The 17,067-nt window shown below is 42.2% G+C and overlaps 2 protein-coding genes across 4 annotated transcripts; both read left to right on the forward strand.

Moving 5' to 3' along the window:
* The first annotated feature begins 6,066 nt into the window (after nucleotides 1-6,066).
* LOC123136485 (biotin--protein ligase 2) lies at nucleotides 6,067-9,684 on the forward strand. 2 transcript variants are annotated; one of them, XM_044555864.1, is made up of 10 exons: nucleotides 6,067-6,550; nucleotides 6,666-6,727; nucleotides 7,269-7,417; nucleotides 7,550-7,670; nucleotides 7,752-7,907; nucleotides 8,083-8,128; nucleotides 8,769-8,835; nucleotides 8,909-8,985; nucleotides 9,147-9,235; nucleotides 9,367-9,684. In XM_044555864.1, the coding sequence occupies exons 1-9, from the start codon at nucleotides 6,156-6,158 to the stop codon at nucleotides 9,190-9,192; spliced, it is 1,119 nt and encodes a 372-aa protein (XP_044411799.1). In that variant the 5' UTR covers nucleotides 6,067-6,155; the 3' UTR covers nucleotides 9,193-9,235; nucleotides 9,367-9,684. The 2 variants fall into 2 exon arrangements, with proteins under 2 accessions (XP_044411799.1, XP_044411798.1); XM_044555863.1 differs by having other exon boundaries at nucleotides 9,147-9,684.
* Nucleotides 9,685-10,400: 716 nt separating this feature from the next.
* On the forward strand, nucleotides 10,401-14,681 carry LOC123136488 (thiosulfate/3-mercaptopyruvate sulfurtransferase 1, mitochondrial). Of its 2 annotated transcripts, XR_006467028.1 has the most exons (12): nucleotides 10,401-10,737; nucleotides 11,185-11,244; nucleotides 11,331-11,393; nucleotides 11,570-11,694; nucleotides 12,261-12,423; nucleotides 12,507-12,566; nucleotides 12,839-12,897; nucleotides 13,420-13,501; nucleotides 13,595-13,658; nucleotides 13,865-13,932; nucleotides 14,017-14,241; nucleotides 14,459-14,681. XR_006467028.1 is itself a non-coding variant. In XM_044555867.1 (11 exons), the coding sequence occupies exons 1-11, from the start codon at nucleotides 10,669-10,671 to the stop codon at nucleotides 14,125-14,127; spliced, it is 924 nt and encodes a 307-aa protein (XP_044411802.1). In that variant the 5' UTR covers nucleotides 10,401-10,668; the 3' UTR covers nucleotides 14,128-14,373. The 2 variants fall into 2 exon arrangements, 1 of the variants encoding a protein (XP_044411802.1); XM_044555867.1 differs by lacking the exon at nucleotides 14,459-14,681 and having other exon boundaries at nucleotides 14,017-14,373.
* The last annotated feature ends 2,386 nt before the right edge of the window (nucleotides 14,682-17,067 follow it).

The following is a 17,067-nucleotide window of genomic DNA, read 5'->3' on the forward strand; positions in this document are numbered from 1 at the left end:
CTGACTTGTTGGAAATAATACATACCGATGTATGCGGTCCAATGAGTATTGAGACTGGTGGTGGGTATCGTTATTTTCTTACCTTCACACATGATTTGAGCAGATATGGTTATATCTACTTAATGAAGCATAAGTCTGAAACATTTGAAAAGTTCAAAGAATTTCAAAGTGAAGTAGAAAATCATCGTAACATGAAAATAAAGTTTCTACGATCTGATCGTGGAGGAGAATGTTTGAGTTACGAGTTTGGTCTTCATTTGTAACAACATGGGATAGTTTCACAATTAACGCCACTTTGAACACCACAGCAAAATGGTGTGTCCGGACGTCGTAATCGTACTTTATTGGATATGGTGCGATCTATGATGTCTCTTACTAATTTACCGCTATCATTTTGGGGTTATGCTTTAGAGACGGCTGCATTCACTTTAAATAGGGCAGCATCAAAATCCATTGAGACGACGCCTTATGAACTGTGGTTTGGCAAGAAACCAAAGTTGTCGTTTCTTAAAGTTTGGGGCTGTGATGCTTATGTGAAAAAGCTTCAACCTGATAAGCTCGAACCAAATCGGAGAAGTACGTCTTCATAGGATACCCAAAGGAAACTATTGGGTACACCTTCTATCATAGATCCGAAGGCAAAATCTTTGTTGCTAAGAATGGATCCTTTCTAGAGAAGGAGTTTCTCTCGAAAGAAGTGAGTGGGAGGAAAGTAGAACTTGATGAGGTAGTTGTACCTTCTCCCTTATTGAAAAGTAGTTCATCACAATAATCAGTTCCCGTGATTCCTACACCAATTAGTGAAGGAAGCTAATGATGATGATCATGAAACTTCAGATCAAGTTACTACCGAACCTCGTAGGTCTTCCAGAGTAAGATCCGCACCAGAGTGGTACGGTAATCCTGTTATGGAAGTCATGTTACTAGACCATGATGAACCTACGAACTATGAAGAAGCGATGATGAGTCCAGATTCCGTGAAATGGCTTGAGGCCATGAAATCTGAGATGGGATCCATGTATGAGAACAAAGTGTGGACTTTGGTGGACTTGCCCAATGATCGGCAAGCCATAGAAAATAAATGAATCTTTAGGAAGAAGACCGACACAGATGGTAATGTTACTGCTTACAAAGCTCGACTTGTTGCGAAAGGTTTTCGACAAGTTCAAGGAGTTGACTATGATGAGACTTTCTCACCCGTAGTGATGCTTAAGTCTGTCTGAATCATGTTAGCGATTGCCGCATTTTATGATTATGAAATTTGGCAGATGGATGTCAAAACTGCATTCCTAAATGGATTTCTCGAAGAAGAGTTGTATATGATGCAACCAGAAGGTTTTGTCGATCCAAAAGGTGCTAACAAAGTGTGCAAGCTCCAGCGATCCATTTATGGACTGGTGCAAGCCTCTCAAAGTTGGAATAAACATTTTGATAGTGTGATCAAAGCATATGGTTTTATACAGACTTTTGGAGAAGCCTGTATTTACAATAAAGTAAGTGGGAGCTCTGTAGCATTTCTGATATTATATGTGGATTACATATTTTTAATTGGAAATGATATAGAATTTCTGGATAGCATAAAGGGATACCTAAATAAGATTTTTTTCTATGAAAGACCTTGGAGAAGGTGCTTACATATTGGACATCAAGATCTATAGATATAGATCAAGACGCTTAATTGGACTTTTGCAAAGCACATACCTTGATATAGTTTTGAAGAAGTTCAAAATGGATCGGTCAAAGAAAGGATTCTTGCCTTTATTACAAGATGTGAAATTGAGTCAGACTCAATGCCCGATCACTATAGAAGATAGAGAGAAAATGAAAGTCATTCCCTATGCTTCAGCCATAGGTTCTATCATGTATGCAATGTTGTGTACCAGACCTGATGTGTGCCTTGCTATAAGCATAGCAGGGAGGTACCAAAGTAATCTCGTAGTGGAGCACTGGACAGCGGTCAAGAACATCCTGAAATACCTGAAAAGGACTAAGGATATGTTTCTTGTTTATGGAGGTGAAAAAGAGCTCATCGTAAATGGTTACATCGATGCAAGCTTTGACACTGATCTGGATGACTCTAAGTCGCAAACCGGATACGTATTTTATTGAATGGAGGAGTTGTCAGTTTGTGCAGTTCCAAGCAAAGCGTCGTGGCGGGATCTACATGTGAAGCGGAGTACATTGCTGCTTCGGAAGCAGCAAATGAAGGAGTTTGGATGAAGGAGTTCATATCTGATCTAGGTGTCATACCTAGTGCATCGGGTCCAATGAAAATCTTTTGTGACAATACTGGTGCAATTGCCTTGGCAAAGGAATCCATATTTCACAAGAGAATCAAGCACATCAAGAGACGCTTCAATTCCATCTGTCATCAAGTGTCGGAGGGGGACATAGAGATTTGCAAGATACACACAGATTTGAATGTTGTAGACCCGTTAACTAAGCCTCTTCCACGAGAAAAAACATGATCAGCACCAAAGCTCCATGGGTGTTAGAATCATTACTATGTAATCTAGATTATTGACTCTAGTGCAAGTGGGATACTGAAGGAAATATGCCCTAGAGGCAATAATAAAGTTATTATTTATGTCCTTAATTCATGATAAATGTTTATTATTCATGCTAGAATTGTATTAACCGGAAACTTAGTGCATGTGTGAATACATAGACAAAACATATAGTCCCTAGTATGCCTCTACTTGACTAGCTCGTTAATCAAAGATGGTTATGTTTCCTAACCATAGACATGTGTTGTCATTTGATCAATGGGATCACATCATTAGGAGAATGATGTGATGGATATGACCCATCTGTTAGCTTAGCATTATGATCGTGACAGTTTCATTGCTACTGCTTTCTTCATGACTTATAAAAGTTCCTCAGACTATGAGATTATGCAACTCCTGAATACCGGAGGAACACTTTGTGTGCTACCAAACGTCACAATGTAAATGGGTGATTATAAAGGTGCTCTACAGGTGTCTTCGAAGGTGTTTGTTGGGTTGGCATAGATCGAGATTTGGATTTGTCACTCCATGTTTCGGAGACGTATCTCTGGGCCCTCTCGGTAATACTCATCACTATAAAGCCTTGCAAGCATTGTGACTAATGGGTTAGTTGCGGGATGAAGTATTACGGAACGAGTAAAGAGACTTGTCGGTAACGAGATTGAACTAGGTATGATTATACCGACGATCGAATCTCGGGCAAGTAACATACCGATGACAAAGGGAACAACGTATGTTGTTATGCGGTTTGACCGACAAAGATCTTCGTAGAATATATGAGCATCCAGGTTCCGCTATTGGTTATTGACCGGAGACGTGTCTCGGTCATGTCTACATAGTTCTCGAACTCGTAGGGTCCGCACGCTTAACGTTTGATGACAATTGGTATTATGAGTTTATGTGATATGATGTACCGAAGGTTGTTCGAAGTCCCGGATATGATCACAAACATGACGAGGAGTGTCAAAATGGTCGAGACATAAAGATTGATATATTGGACGACTATATTCGGACACCAGAAATGTTCCGGAGAAGTTTCGGATGAAACCGGAGTGCCAGAGGGTTATCGGAACCCCCGGGGGAACTAATGGGCCTCGATGGGCCTTAGTGGAGAGAGAGAGAGGGACAGCCAGGGCAGGCCGCGCGCCCTCTCCCCCTTGAGTCCGAATAGGACAAGGAAAGGAGGGGCGGTGCCCCCCCTTTCCTCCCCCTCTTCCTCTCCCTCTCCTTCCTTCCCCCTCTCTCCCTTTAGGTGGAAACCTACTAGGACTTGGAGTCCTAGTAGGATTCCCCTCTTGGGGACGCACCAAGGAGGGCCGGCCGGCCTCCCCTCTCCTCCTTTATATACGGGGAGGGGGGCACCCCATAGACACACAAGTTGATCTTTTAGCCGTGTGCGGTGCCCCCCATCACAGTTACACACCTTGATCATACCATCGTAGAGCTTAGGCGAAGCCCTGCGCCGATAGCATCATCATCACCGTCGCCACGCCGTCGTGCTGACAGGATCTGCTAGAAGACTGGTGGCTCCTAGCCCGCTCTAGACTGCCTAAGCAATTACGACGAGGGTTGGACAACCTTGTTTTGCCACCGTATTGGGGATGTTCTTGCGTGAGTGCAACACTGGCGTATATGCGCCACTTTGAGAACTCTGCAACCAGATCATCGTGGAATGTGCTCGCTCGACGTCTTGCGACCACAGTCGCCTACTTATCTCCCACGCGACCATGTAAGCCAAGGTACCCTCTGCTCCATGTTTTATTCTTCCTTTTTTAGAAGAACAGGGCTCGATTCCTTGCCCCATTGCATTGAATCAATGAAACCAGATGTTGCGTTTATATCATTGCATAGTACCCGGATGTCAGCAGATGGCACTTCTTCAACATTCAACTGAAAATAATGCTACAGTTATAGCATACACACGAAAACAAAAAGGTAAACAACATGAACACCACCTAGAGCTCTATCTTATACAGATACAACCAGATCCACCTTGTTTGCACATGTGTCTCCATCATTAATAATAATGGCCCCAGTTAGTGAAGATGAGGGATTCATCACATGTTGGAACTCGAATCATCAGCGCGGAAACACTGAAGCTCATTCATCTTAGATCCATGTGTCGGGGTCATTGCCAAGGAGAGCAAAGACATCGGTCACCCGAACTGAATTAATCAGAGTGAGGGCACATCAAATGGAGGGTCTCGAGCTATTTGCTCCGGTTTCCTTGCCACACTGGCCAAATGATCATTTGCAATTGTTGAGTGCAACACCTCCCGTTGGGACATACTTGCCACGCTATCTCCAAATCACCTGCATTCTTTACCAATGGGCACGATTGAAGCAAATGTCAATGCGAAGTTTTCATAAAGCCCCTAGGGTGTTGTTCGTTTAGTGATTTATTGTTGTCTTTGGGTTTTGTTCCCTTGTTGTTAGATACTCCTTTGAGAGTGTCGCTTTCCTGGTGCAAATACTCTAGCTGCTCCTGAGCGTTGTTAATATGTTTTGTAGGATGTTGCCTTGTTTTTGTAATAAAATGGGGCAGAGGGGAGTTCCCTTTTATTCAGAAAAATAAATCATAAAGCCCACAAAGCAACTGCATAATCAACATTCGCAACACATTGGTTGTTATTAGAGCATTACTATACATTCGACTCTTTTTGTACAACACACATTCGACGTTTTCGATCTAGCCATTTGTAATTTTGTCCCTACATCATCTGGCGGTGCGGAGCATTTATCAGATGCATATTGGACACAAAAAAACGTCGTGTGCATATCAGTTCCGTTATTATCACTAACACACCAATTAAAATTAGCAAGAGCATAAAAGGAGCTAAGAGAATACATTCCTTTAGATTCAAACTTCGAGATCAATGCATCCTCCTCCCCGCGTGAATAGAGTTAGCAATATGAACTAGATCAAACGACTGATTTGACGGATACTGGTTGAAACATTTCATAAAATTAATTTATTGTTGATGACTATCCCAAATTTTATCCATAGTTACATCTTATTCTTCCTTTTCTTTGTCCCACACGTTGCCGCTGAGGGGAACTAGGGAGAGGAACATCGGCGAGGGGAATCGATTTGGTAAAGGGTGTCGCCACCGCTGTTGTGCATTGCTGCCTCTTTTTTCTTTCATTGCGTTTCTGACTTCGATAGGATTGAGCGACTAGCGCGAATGTAGTTGCACATTAGCGCATATGTTTCCCTTTTGGATTGTGATTTTCTTCTTCTTTAGCTTTTGGTAGATTCTTGAGACCATTTGTAACGACAGGGTTACTCGATGGATAACATCGAAAACAAATTACAACTGTGAATGGAAAGAATGATAGGACTGGACTTTCCGTGAACCGGGATTGGAAGTAAAGAAAAATATTCCGTATTTGTGCTAAACTATGATCTTAGATTTAATTGAAAAATATAAGTTATATGTCATAAAAAATATTGGTAGATTTGTATTTGGAAAAAGTTTGCAATGGTACTGTTTTTGTTACATACAGTATAAAATTGTATTTTGATATAGTTGGTACTCGACCTGTTCGTCACCCGTAGGCAGCAGGTACAACAGCCTCAACTGTCTGTTCTCTGAATAAAGTGGCGGCGGAGGAAACAAAGAACGACGACACCAGAGGGCACCCGGCATGCCGTTCCCCACGCGCCTCCCGCCGCCGGCCACCGCGGCGGCCGCTACCGCCGCGGCCGTGCTCGCGGCTGTCGCACTCCGCCGGTACCTCTCCTCCCGCTCCCGCGCAGCCGCGTCCGCTCATAGCACCAGCGGCGGAGCCCCAGCCGCCACCACGTTCCTCGTGCTCTCCGGCAAGTCCCCCCAGGACCAGCAGCTCCTCGCCTCCGCCGCCGGCGATCTCTCTCTGGCGGAGGAGTGCGGGGGCGAGCTCGCCGTCTCCCTCGCGCTCGACGCCAGCGGGGACGCGGGCTTCGACGCGGCCGCCTACATGGGCGCGCTCCAGGCGCGGCGCTTCGGGAGGTGGATGCTTTGGTCGCCGCGGATGGCATCCACGCACGATATCGTGACGCAGTGAGTGCAAGATTTTGTTCTCTTGAGTCTCGCTTCGTCAGAAAAAGAAAGAGACGATGAATTTCCTCTTGAATCGCTCAAATTGGGCTACTCTTTGCTTCCCCTCTTCTTGCAGGAACTTCGCCAAACTTCCGGTGGGCGTCGTGTGCGCCACAGACGTGCAGTTCAAAGGCAGAGGTGCGTCAAATATTGTATGCCAATTGGTGCTTGTTTTTGTTGTCCGTTTTAGTGTGTATCTCTCATGATTTTTCAATCTCGGTGATCAATGTCTGTCACTTTGGTGGGTAGATGAATTATGCTGTTCTGTTTGTTGTATGTTCAGTTGATGTTACTGAAGATCTGAAGTAGCTCCATGCTCTATGGGGTAAATAGTTCGAGAAATAGCAAATTTGTTGAGTGCATTTTGATCTGTAAATGGTCCATCTGATGTATCCGAATCTGATGAACGACGGTTAAAAAAGTAGTCAATTGTTGAGAAAATAATGACCCATGGCATGTATGCGATGAACAGGTTTTCAAATTTTGTCTTGGGTGAAAAGTGTAGTTCCACAAATAGATGATTTCTACCGTTTGTAGATCTTCTGATTGTAGTTTGACAACTTCAACAAAACTTTTATTTTAGTTGATTCCACCTTCTATGATTCTAGAAATTCATTGTTTTTGTATGCTTAATTGAGCAGAGCTCGTTAATATTGATCTTCTGCCAATGACTTTGCAGGAAGATCAAAGAATGTGTGGGAATCACCTCCAGGTTGTCTCATGTTCTCGTTTACATCACAGATGAGTGATGCCCGCAAGCTTCCCCTTATGCAATATGTCGTTTGCCTTGCCATGACCGAAGCCATCAAAGATTTGTGTTGTGCTAAGGTGAGGGTTTATGAAGTACTATTATATTCGGTGTTTCTTGCGCATATGTGATGTTCACTGATTGCACTATGATATTTCATAAGGCTAATTTCCTTTCATGACATCCTGTACTATCTATGTGATAACACCCAGGGACTTCCAGAGCTAGATGTAAGGATAAAGTGGCCTAATGATCTATATCTGAAGGGGTTAAAAGTTGGTGGCATTCTTTGTACCTCATCATATGAGCCGAAAGTCTACAATATTTGCACTGGTAAGTATGTTCCAAATGGTGCTGATACTAATACCGGAAGGTCATTCATTATAAAAACTTGGATTCCTTTACCCTTTTCAGGTATTGGTTTAAATGTCGACAATGAAAAGCCTACTACATGTTTGAATGCTGCACTCCAAGAACTAAAGGCTAATTCACCAAGACTTAAACGAGAAGACATACTAGCATCATTCTTCAACAAATTTGAAGTTCTTTTTGATATTTTCTCAAATCAAGGTAAATTCATGTCAATAGTTTCTCTTCTTGAGTTGAAAAGCATTATGCTCATGCTATGGGTGCAGTGAACTTTTGTAGATAAGTTTACTTTGCCCTAGTGAGTGATGTTTGCGAATTAACCTGAATTTTCTAACATTTTGTGGTAAATTTGGTATATTCTCTATCTTTACTGCAGGATTTCAGGCCCTCGAGGAGCAATACTACAACTCATGGCTTCACAGGTAAGGAGTATTATCTCGATATTGGTTTGTTGGTCTTCCATTAGCAAACTTCCTACTTAAGTGTAGTATGTATCTGCTACCATTTGACTTCAATCTTTTTACCAACTAGAGAATACTCTGTGCGTTGCTGCAGGAATCGATTGCAATATATTTCAGTGATTTGATTGTATGAAGCTTCCATCGTTGAATTAATTATATACTCCCTCCGTCCCAAAATAAGTGTCGCAAGCTTAGTATAATTTTGTACTAGAGTTAGTACAAAGTTGAGACACTTATTTTGGGACGGAGGGAGTATGAACTAAAGATAAAAATAAATATTATAAATTGCATTTGATTATTGTGTTGTCAGAAAATATTTTGAATATAATTGGCATAACATAATGGAAAACTTTTTTTCATGCATGTTGAGTGCACTTTGATGAGGTGGCATATGTGGTGAGGTGAAAGGTGTGCATGAGATCAGCTAATAATGGAAAACTTTATCTCATCCATGTAGTGGTGGGCCTTTGATGAGGTGGCATGTGTGCATGTTGAGATAAATAGTATAGTGGGGATCAACTTCTTTTGTATATAGGATATGGTTTCCATATGTTCTCATTATTTGTCCTTCCATACTAACTGAATATTCACTGTGATGTAGTGGCCAAAGAGTCGTCGTACAGGATGCGCATGAAGGCCAGTCTGTGAACAGTGTGGTCACGATTAAGGTAAGGAGAGTACTTGGCTAGGATTGATGAGCAGATATTTTCTCTTCTCTAACCACCAACTAAATTGTTTCAGGGGCTAACACCAAGTGGCTACTTATATGCTGTTGGTGAGGACGGCAAGAGCTATGAGCTGCACCCTGATGGTAACAGGTAATGCGATTTGTTATCCAACACCTACGTTTTCCTCGTTATAATTACTTTATATCCGTAATATACTACTGTATATATGGTGTGTGTCTGTCAAGAACTTAATCGTCTGCCACAATACCGTTTTGATCGAAAAAAATCTGACACAGTTTCCTGTGTTGCAGCTTTGATTTCTTCACAGGATTGGTGAGGAGAAAGATAGATGCATAGTACGTTGTCAGTATCTGGGCTCCAGTGTATACTACGAACACAGGTGTTATTCTCCAGAGAAATCAGAGTTATCTTCTCATGGCAGCTTACTTATGAGAAGCTGGTTTCTCAAAAAAAAACTTATGGGAGCTGGTCTCATACTAAAACTGTTACAAACTCCGTGCTACTGCACAGACTGCCTGTTCAAATACAATGCCATCAACGGGATCCCGCGGGGCGAAGAAAACATGAGCCCTGGCCTGGAGGCTGAAGCACGGGACTTGGCTGAATCTGAATTAGCATGGACCAACAAATCAGGAGCGAACCGAGTGAAAGAATTCTAGGAAAAGGGCAGGGTCTCTGAAGACAGTCCTAAGCTATTCTGTAACTAGCTTAAAACGGTGTGCTCTGTATGCTTGTAAAAGTAACATTGAGTGCAGTTTTTGTGGAGGTTGAAATGAGAGGAGCTGAACTATGTTCCAGACTGCTGGACTAACCTTTGGTTTGTGCGAAGCTCTTTCTGCTTCCTCTGTTCCACATCGAGCTTCCAGCACACTGATTCTTGTTTCCACTTTTTGGGGTTTATTTAGCACTCATGAATTCACTCACCAAACACAGAAAATTATGAGGTAAGTAAAAGAATAAAGACAGAAAATTATACTCCCTCCGTCGCAAAAAACTTATCTTAGATTTGTTTGTCTAGATACGGACATATCTAACAAAAGACGTGTCTAGATGCATCTGTATTATACAAATCTGAAACAAGCTTTCAGGGCGGAGGTAATATTTATTAGACATATCCTTTTTGTGAATTGTATTACTCTCTCCGTTCCTAAATATTTGTCTTTTTAGAGATTTCAGCAAGTGACTACATATGGAGCAAAATGAATGAATCTACACTCTAAAATATGTTTATATACATCCGTATGTGGTAGTCCATTTGAATCTTTAAAAAAACAAATATTTAGGAACGAAGAGAGTACTATTCTAATAAGGCGAAGTATCTGGTGAAACCCAGAATTTAGAAAACGGTGGGCCATCGGATCGACAAGGAACGAGTCAGATGTAATACTAATATAATAAACCCCTAAAAAAGAATAATAATATACCCCCTCCGTCCCATGTTACCTGTCGCTCCCTCTGAAAAAACAAGCCCTTCTAAGCGGACAATGTATTATTTGAAATGTAAAACCGTATTTTTGCGGCACCTTCTGCTTTTTGGAAACACACAAGACAACCAAGCCGTCTCGGCTGCGGCTCCGGCTGCGAACCTCACGAGTTCATATCGGCGGCCATATCCCTCCATCTCCCCCCTTCCTGGAAGCTGGAAACACAAGACAACCAACCCGAGCACCCAATCTTCTTGGCCCCCTTCTTAAAAAAAGACAGACTGCTTTGCATTCGTTGACCTGCAACTTCAAGCTCCGCCTTTCCAATCCCTGCTCTTGCCCTCCGTCTCTTCACCTCAGCTCTTGCAGGTTGCAGCAGAGGCGACCAATGGCGCAGGACGACCCGGTTGTCTCTGCACAGTGGCTGCAGCAGCACCTAGGGCAGCCCGACATCAAGGTGAAAGAATCTCTCATCTGCCTCACGCTTTCCCTTTCGATTCCGGAGGATATCTTACCTCCTCTTCCGCCAGCGTTTCAGAAGCGGTAACAACAACAGCATGTTCTTGATTTCTCATCATCCAGTGTGTTTATCCCCATCATGTGGAGGGCACTTTGCTTTAGTGATTGCTATCAGAACTTCAGAAGCAACGACTTAATTAGTATACCCTCCATTCACTATTATAAGATGCTTTAACTTTTTTCTGAATCGGATGTATATAGACGCATTTTAGTGTGTTTGTTCACTCGGTTCAGTCCATATTGAAATATCGGGGGGAAGCATTTACCAACATTATTCTACTCCCTGTCATGTTGTTTTCCTATTATTATTGTTGTGCCCAAGAAAATATTATAGGGCCACAGGAACCTGTGCTGCTTTTTTTTTACATTTGACTGCTTGGTTCAGATACTGGATGCTTCCTGGTACATGCCACACGAGAGCAGGGACGCATGGCAAGAATACCAGGTTTCTTTCTGGATCAGCTTTGCTGTAAACTGTTCACCCCTTTTGTGCCAATGTTTCTCCCGGCTAAGATGTTTAGATATGCTCAGGTGGCTCATATTCCTGGCGCGCTGTACTTCGACATCGATGGAATTTCTGATCGGACGACTCATGTGAGAAATGCCTCCATATATTAATCCCTTTGTCATTTGCGCCATTGTTTGAATCGGCGGTTTCTTGGAGCTTTGGCAGTTGGCCTGCTGCAATGGTTTTCTGTGTTTAGCCTTTCACTGTATGCCTATGAAAAATAGATATGTGGCTTACTTTTACTGGACGCAATTCTTTTCAGTTGCCACACATGCTGCCATCGGAAGAGGCATTTGCAGCAGCAGTTTCTGCACTTGGAATCAGCAACCATGATAAGGTTATTGTTTATGATGGGAAGGGGTTCTACAGCGTGCCTCGTGTTTGGTGGTAAGCAGCGCGATGCTTGGGTTGGGTTCAACAGAATGTCAAAATCAACTTTCTTGCTAATGCACAAAGAGCGATATATAAGATGTTCAAACATGTTGATATAATATTTTCTTATTTTTATTTATTGCACGTAAAGGTACCTTCTTACTCTTTTACAGTATCTCACATCTACAAACGTTGATAGAGTTGGAGTACTTTATAAACCCGGCATACTAATGATGGGTCACTTCAAGTACTAAAGCTCTGGTCATGAGATAAAATAGGATGAGTTTTGCATTCAATGGGAAGATACAGTGTCATGGTTTCAGGTTATAGGAAAACGGTATTGTGCCTCAAATTTAAATGCTACAATGTCATGGTTTTATCCATTTTGATGTGTTCGGAAAGCAAAATGAATCAGTCTGCATACTCAAAAGATTAACTGCATGAACGATTAAATCCAGACACACACTTCAAAGTTTACCTGGCAAACATTCAGGATGTCATTCTCTGCCTAATTTAAGTAATATTTTCTACCTCTATATGCAAAATTTGATGAATTTTATGCATACTGTGTCAACTAAAAGGATGTTCAGAATTCTTGGACATGATAAAGTTTGGGTCTTAGATGGAGGTTTCCCTCAGTGGCAAGCTTCTGGATTCAATATTGGAAGCAGCTGCCCTCATGATGCAGTTCTGAAATCCAAAGCTGCTAATAGTGCTGTTGAAACAACTTACAATGGTGAACTGGTAAGATAACTCTTAAGATGGTATTGCTGTCTTACTGCCAACTCCTTTTTCTTACTCAGTAATCATGGTTTCATGATTTGCAGGCAAATGCTGCCACATTTCAGACAGAGTTTCGACATCAGCTATTGTGGACACTAGAAAAGGTCAGCTCTCTATCTTAACTGAAAACCTAAGTCACTTCATTTTACCTGAAAACTTTCTTGCATCCATATAGATACCTGAAAACCTAAGATCATGAATTGCTTCACATCAGTATTAGTTGGGATTGGTCGTATCTCATGATCTTTCTTTTAACTATCCTGAAAATATTTTACCTTATTTAAAATTGAAAATCATATGAAGATGATGTAACTCAGTGACACACCAGATTCTTGATTATCCACATGTATGTTGAGCCGTTCTGTCTGTGTAACAGGTCAAACACAATGTAGCTGCTAAGGCTCACCAAGTAGTTGATGCCCGAGTAAAGGGCAGGTAACATCTTTCTTTCTTTTTAGTTATTTGCTAACTTAAGCTGTTTTCAGCTGTAAAAATTTTGTGCCATCTTGGCTTTCTCCATCTAAGACAAAACAACACGTGTTTTGGTGCGTGTTTGAGAAAAAAAATGTAGCTGCTCAGGCGCACCAACTAGTTGATGCCCGATCAAAGGGCGGGAAAAATCTCTTAAGTTTCAATATATGATTATTCCGGTTGGAAGATCCGATTATCGAAGCTCTGCTCATAGTTAGTGTAACATTCTTTTAAGTAATAAAGCACCCCTTTTGGAAAAAAGTTAGTGTAACATAGAACTGTCTTGCAATAACGAAGTTAAAAGATTTCCTTAAATATGAAAAGGTTGATATTTGTGTTTCATACAGATATTGTGATTCATCTCTGTTTTATTGAAGGTTTTTGTCTTATGCCTGATGACATTTTTTATTCTTGTCGATCTTCCGCCAAAGTTATATGTAGTTCCTTATTGTTGCGATGAAAACGGCTTCAAATTTTCATTCACAGATTTGATGGTCTGATGCCAGAACCAAGGGAAGGAGTAAGAAGTGGGCATATACCTGGAACTGTATGTGTTCCGTTCCCTGAGGTGGGTATAGTGCAACCATGCAATATATCACTACTTGGATAACCTCATAACCACAAATACAAAAGAAATTGACACTGTTTGGTATTCTCCCAGATGTCTGATGGTGCACAAACGCTCCTCCCCGCAGATGAGCTATCTAAAAAGTTTGAGCAAGCAGGTCTGCATTCTGTTTCATCTAACAGTTCTAGTCTGGAGTTTGCCCATGGCCTTCCGCGATGTATACAATACTAAAAGCAGAACAACATTACAATGCAACTATGCAGATCCTCTGACCTAAGAAGCAGAGTTTTATTAGGGATATAAAATGTGTATCAAGTTCACCAAGCAATATCAATAATAGCACCTGGTTTGATGTTTCTTCAGGCATTTCCCTTGATGGCCCGATTGTCCTCACATGTGCATCTGGTGTAACTGCCTGCATACTTGCCCTGGTCTGGAAATCTAGCATGCTCTTCTTGGCTATATCTTTGAGACATTGACTCCACCTAGCAGTCTCTAACAATATCTCTTTACAGGCGCTCTATAGAATTGGGAAGCATGACGTTCCGGTTTACGATGGATCTTGGACAGAATGGGAAGCTCTGCCAGATGATGATTACCCAATAGTTACTTCCACTGGCTCTTAAAACGATCATTCTGAGGTGATGAATGCAGGTGTTACATCCTGCGGGCATTCAGCACAGATTGTCAGCGCAATGATATTTCTCTGTGGCAAGCTTTGCACCAACGTCAATACAAAGGTTATAGGAAAATAAAATACAGTACCTATTGATGTTATAGGAAAGTGTCGATATTAAGTTTATATTGATGTTGTACTTAACGTTACTATTGAAGAAATCGTGACTTGAAAACAACATTAAGTTTATATTTTATGCAGTAGTGCAGCCAAATGAGTTGTGCACCAGCAAGTGCGGAGCAACTGATCAAAATTTCAACTTGTGCAAATTTCTTTTGTAGCCCGAGGAAATCAAATCGAACATTTCAAAAGGTCCACTCTGTGACCATGAGGATGAAACCATCTCACATTTGCTCACTGGCTGCATTTAAAGGGTCGCTGAAGACAATCCTAAGCTATTCGTAACTACTTTGAAAACGATGTGCTTAGTATACTTGTGTGTTTGTAACAAGTGCTGAGTCTGTGAAGTTTATTATAAAATAACTTCGAGTGGAGTTTTTGTGGAGGTTGAAATTGTGCTTCCTCTGTTAAACAAACATAAACAATTCAAATGCACCACATCATAGTTGAACTATAAGCATAAATAAAGTTCATCCAATCCATCAAACAAAACATAACAATAATTTGTGCCAAAAGGCAGAATAAAGAAGTTCATTAAAAAAAACACCAAGCACATGATGGACCAAAGCCATCATAGTTCACAAGGGTTGCACGCACCATCATCGTCGGCACCACCATCGCCGCCGCCATCACCACCAAACTTAGCCAAGATGTCCCGACGAGTTAAGTCCCAATATTGCCTTGCCTTCTCGTCCATCTTCCTAGCATCCATGAACATAATAGCATGTTTCTCTCCTTGCTCCTCAGCCTCTAATGTAAGGCTTTGCTCCTAAATCCCAAGTTTTTTTCCTTGGCCTCCAATGCAAGCCTTTGCACCTCAAGTTCAAACCTTTTTTCTTCCGTTAACACCTTTCTCCTTCTACTTCTCCTCCTCCATCATCTTCATCTCATAGAAACAAGCCATCTTCTCCTACTTTGGATTGGCCGCTAATGCCCTCTTCACTCCCACTATCACAATCAACTCTTCCTTATATGCTTCAACACCATGCTTCTTGGCTAGCTTTGCATTTTTGGTTCCATCGGGGCGGACTTGAGGAGTTGATGGGTTCTCTACCAAGTCATGATCATCATTAACTTGGGTGTTGAGCCTTCGCCTCTTTTTTTGTTGTTTCATAGTTTCTTCTTGCCCACTTCTCATATACAACAAGCTCCTTATAGCAATGATGCAAAAGTGAAGGCTTTACTGCCGTTTTCTCTTGTTTTATTTCCTTGTAAAGAGCTTGAATTATGGGCTCATACTCGTGCTTGGGGATTCCACTTGACGGCGCAAGGTTGACTTGCTCAACACATCCGGACCACCAGTTGCATTGGTCTTGGATCACTCTCCAACAATGAGTGAGAGACCCGATTGTGCGGTTGGAGGGAACGGACACATTGCTATTCTAGTACTCCTTGATCCTCTCCCAAAACCACGCCTTTGTTTGATCAGCCCCGACCGTGTCATCAAGAGAGATGTTAATCCAAGCTTCACAAAAAGCTTTGTCTTCCTTGTTGTTGTAGTTGCGCGACCGACTCCTCCTTTTCAACGTTTGGGCGTCTGACCCATCCACCATCTCGACATTTCTCATCATCAGATCTGTATATGACATGGACATTGCAATGTCGTCGAGGCCGACTGTGTGGCTCGCGTTCAGTTGTTCCATGAGACCTTTTGTATCACTATTCAATTGCTCGTTACAAAAGCAAAGAAATAACCTAGCAATCAATATCACATCATGCATCATTCAATTGATCAAATGCAAAACAAAAAGAAAGAAAAGAAGAAGAAAAAGAAACTTGCCGGCATTTCCTCGAGCACGTCGACCTCACTCCTTCTCTCATCCGATCCAGCTTCTCTCTAATCACGAGAGGTGGACGGGATGGCAGCGTGGCTTCACGAGGCCAAGGGGCAGGCGTCGATGCCGCCGGAGACCAAGGGGAAGGCGTCGGGGCGGCCAAATCCTTCTTCTTCTTGTTCTTTCCGTTGCAGCCATGTTGTTCGCCACCTTGGCCGACGACCGACGGTCCCACCCATTCATCGGCCGGTTGGGCCAGGGCCCTCAGGTGATGGCGGTTGAGCGAGCGGCGACCACCACCTGCAACCGAGAGCTCTCAATGGTGTTCTTGCCTTGGCACCGCCGTTTGGGTCCTTGCGGCGCAAAATTCGTGGTCGACGATGGGTCTCTGGCGCTGGCGAGGGATGGCCAGGGGGGCGTCAGAGGTGGGCTATCTATTCCGGCGGTCATATGATTTTTTTGAAGCATTGATTTTGTTTACTTTTGCCTAGAACATAAAAAATGTTCTTTAAAAAAATGTGTGTGTAGGCAATTCGTCAATGTTTGTTGCTGTAAAAAAATCAGTTTTTTTTAAATAATTTTTCTTCCGATTTTACGGCATATGACTACATGAGGGAGCATTTGATCTCACGAGTAAAAACACATGTTCGTTTCAACCATAGTAGTACTGAAACTTGTCATGTTCGGAGCATGTTGTCTAAAGTGGAGCTGAATCACACTCTCGCTTATGTTTTTTGCCAGTTGTGAAAACTCCTTCATCATTCAGTATAGTTCAAAAAAAAAAACCACAACCGGTCAACCAGCATCATTAATTTAGAATCCCCTCAAAAATCGTTATTAGTTTGGAATAATAATATATTTTCTCTCGCTGAGGTTTGCCTTGTTGGCTGCGGCTGCGAGCCTGTGCTGCTACAAATACGATGGTATTTGTACGATTTCAATACGACACAAAATAGTGGCCATGGATAACACCTCTTCTGTAGGCTGGAGCCATC

Source organism: Triticum aestivum, chromosome 6B (genome assembly GCF_018294505.1).
Source record: "Triticum aestivum cultivar Chinese Spring chromosome 6B, IWGSC CS RefSeq v2.1, whole genome shotgun sequence".
Lineage (NCBI taxonomy): Eukaryota > Viridiplantae > Streptophyta > Magnoliopsida > Poales > Poaceae > Triticum > Triticum aestivum.

Bases quoted from the DNA above. Each gene is read 5' to 3' on its own strand.
- LOC123136485 (XM_044555863.1), top strand. From the start codon at position 6,156: ATGCCGTTCCCCACGCGCCTCCCGCCGCCGGCCACCGCGGCGGCCGCT. The intron at 7,418-7,549 runs GTGAGGGTTTAT...GATAACACCCAG, and splicing joins AAGATTTGTGTTGTGCTAAG to GGACTTCCAGAGCTAGATGT. The intron at 8,986-9,146 runs GTAATGCGATTT...CCTGTGTTGCAG, and splicing joins CTGCACCCTGATGGTAACAG to CTTTGATTTCTTCACAGGAT.
- LOC123136488 (XM_044555867.1), top strand. From the start codon at position 10,669: ATGGCGCAGGACGACCCGGTTGTCTCTGCACAGTGGCTGCAGCAGCAC. The intron at 10,738-11,184 runs GTGAAAGAATCT...TGCTTGGTTCAG, and splicing joins TAGGGCAGCCCGACATCAAG to ATACTGGATGCTTCCTGGTA. The intron at 13,502-13,594 runs GTGGGTATAGTG...GTATTCTCCCAG, and splicing joins TATGTGTTCCGTTCCCTGAG to ATGTCTGATGGTGCACAAAC.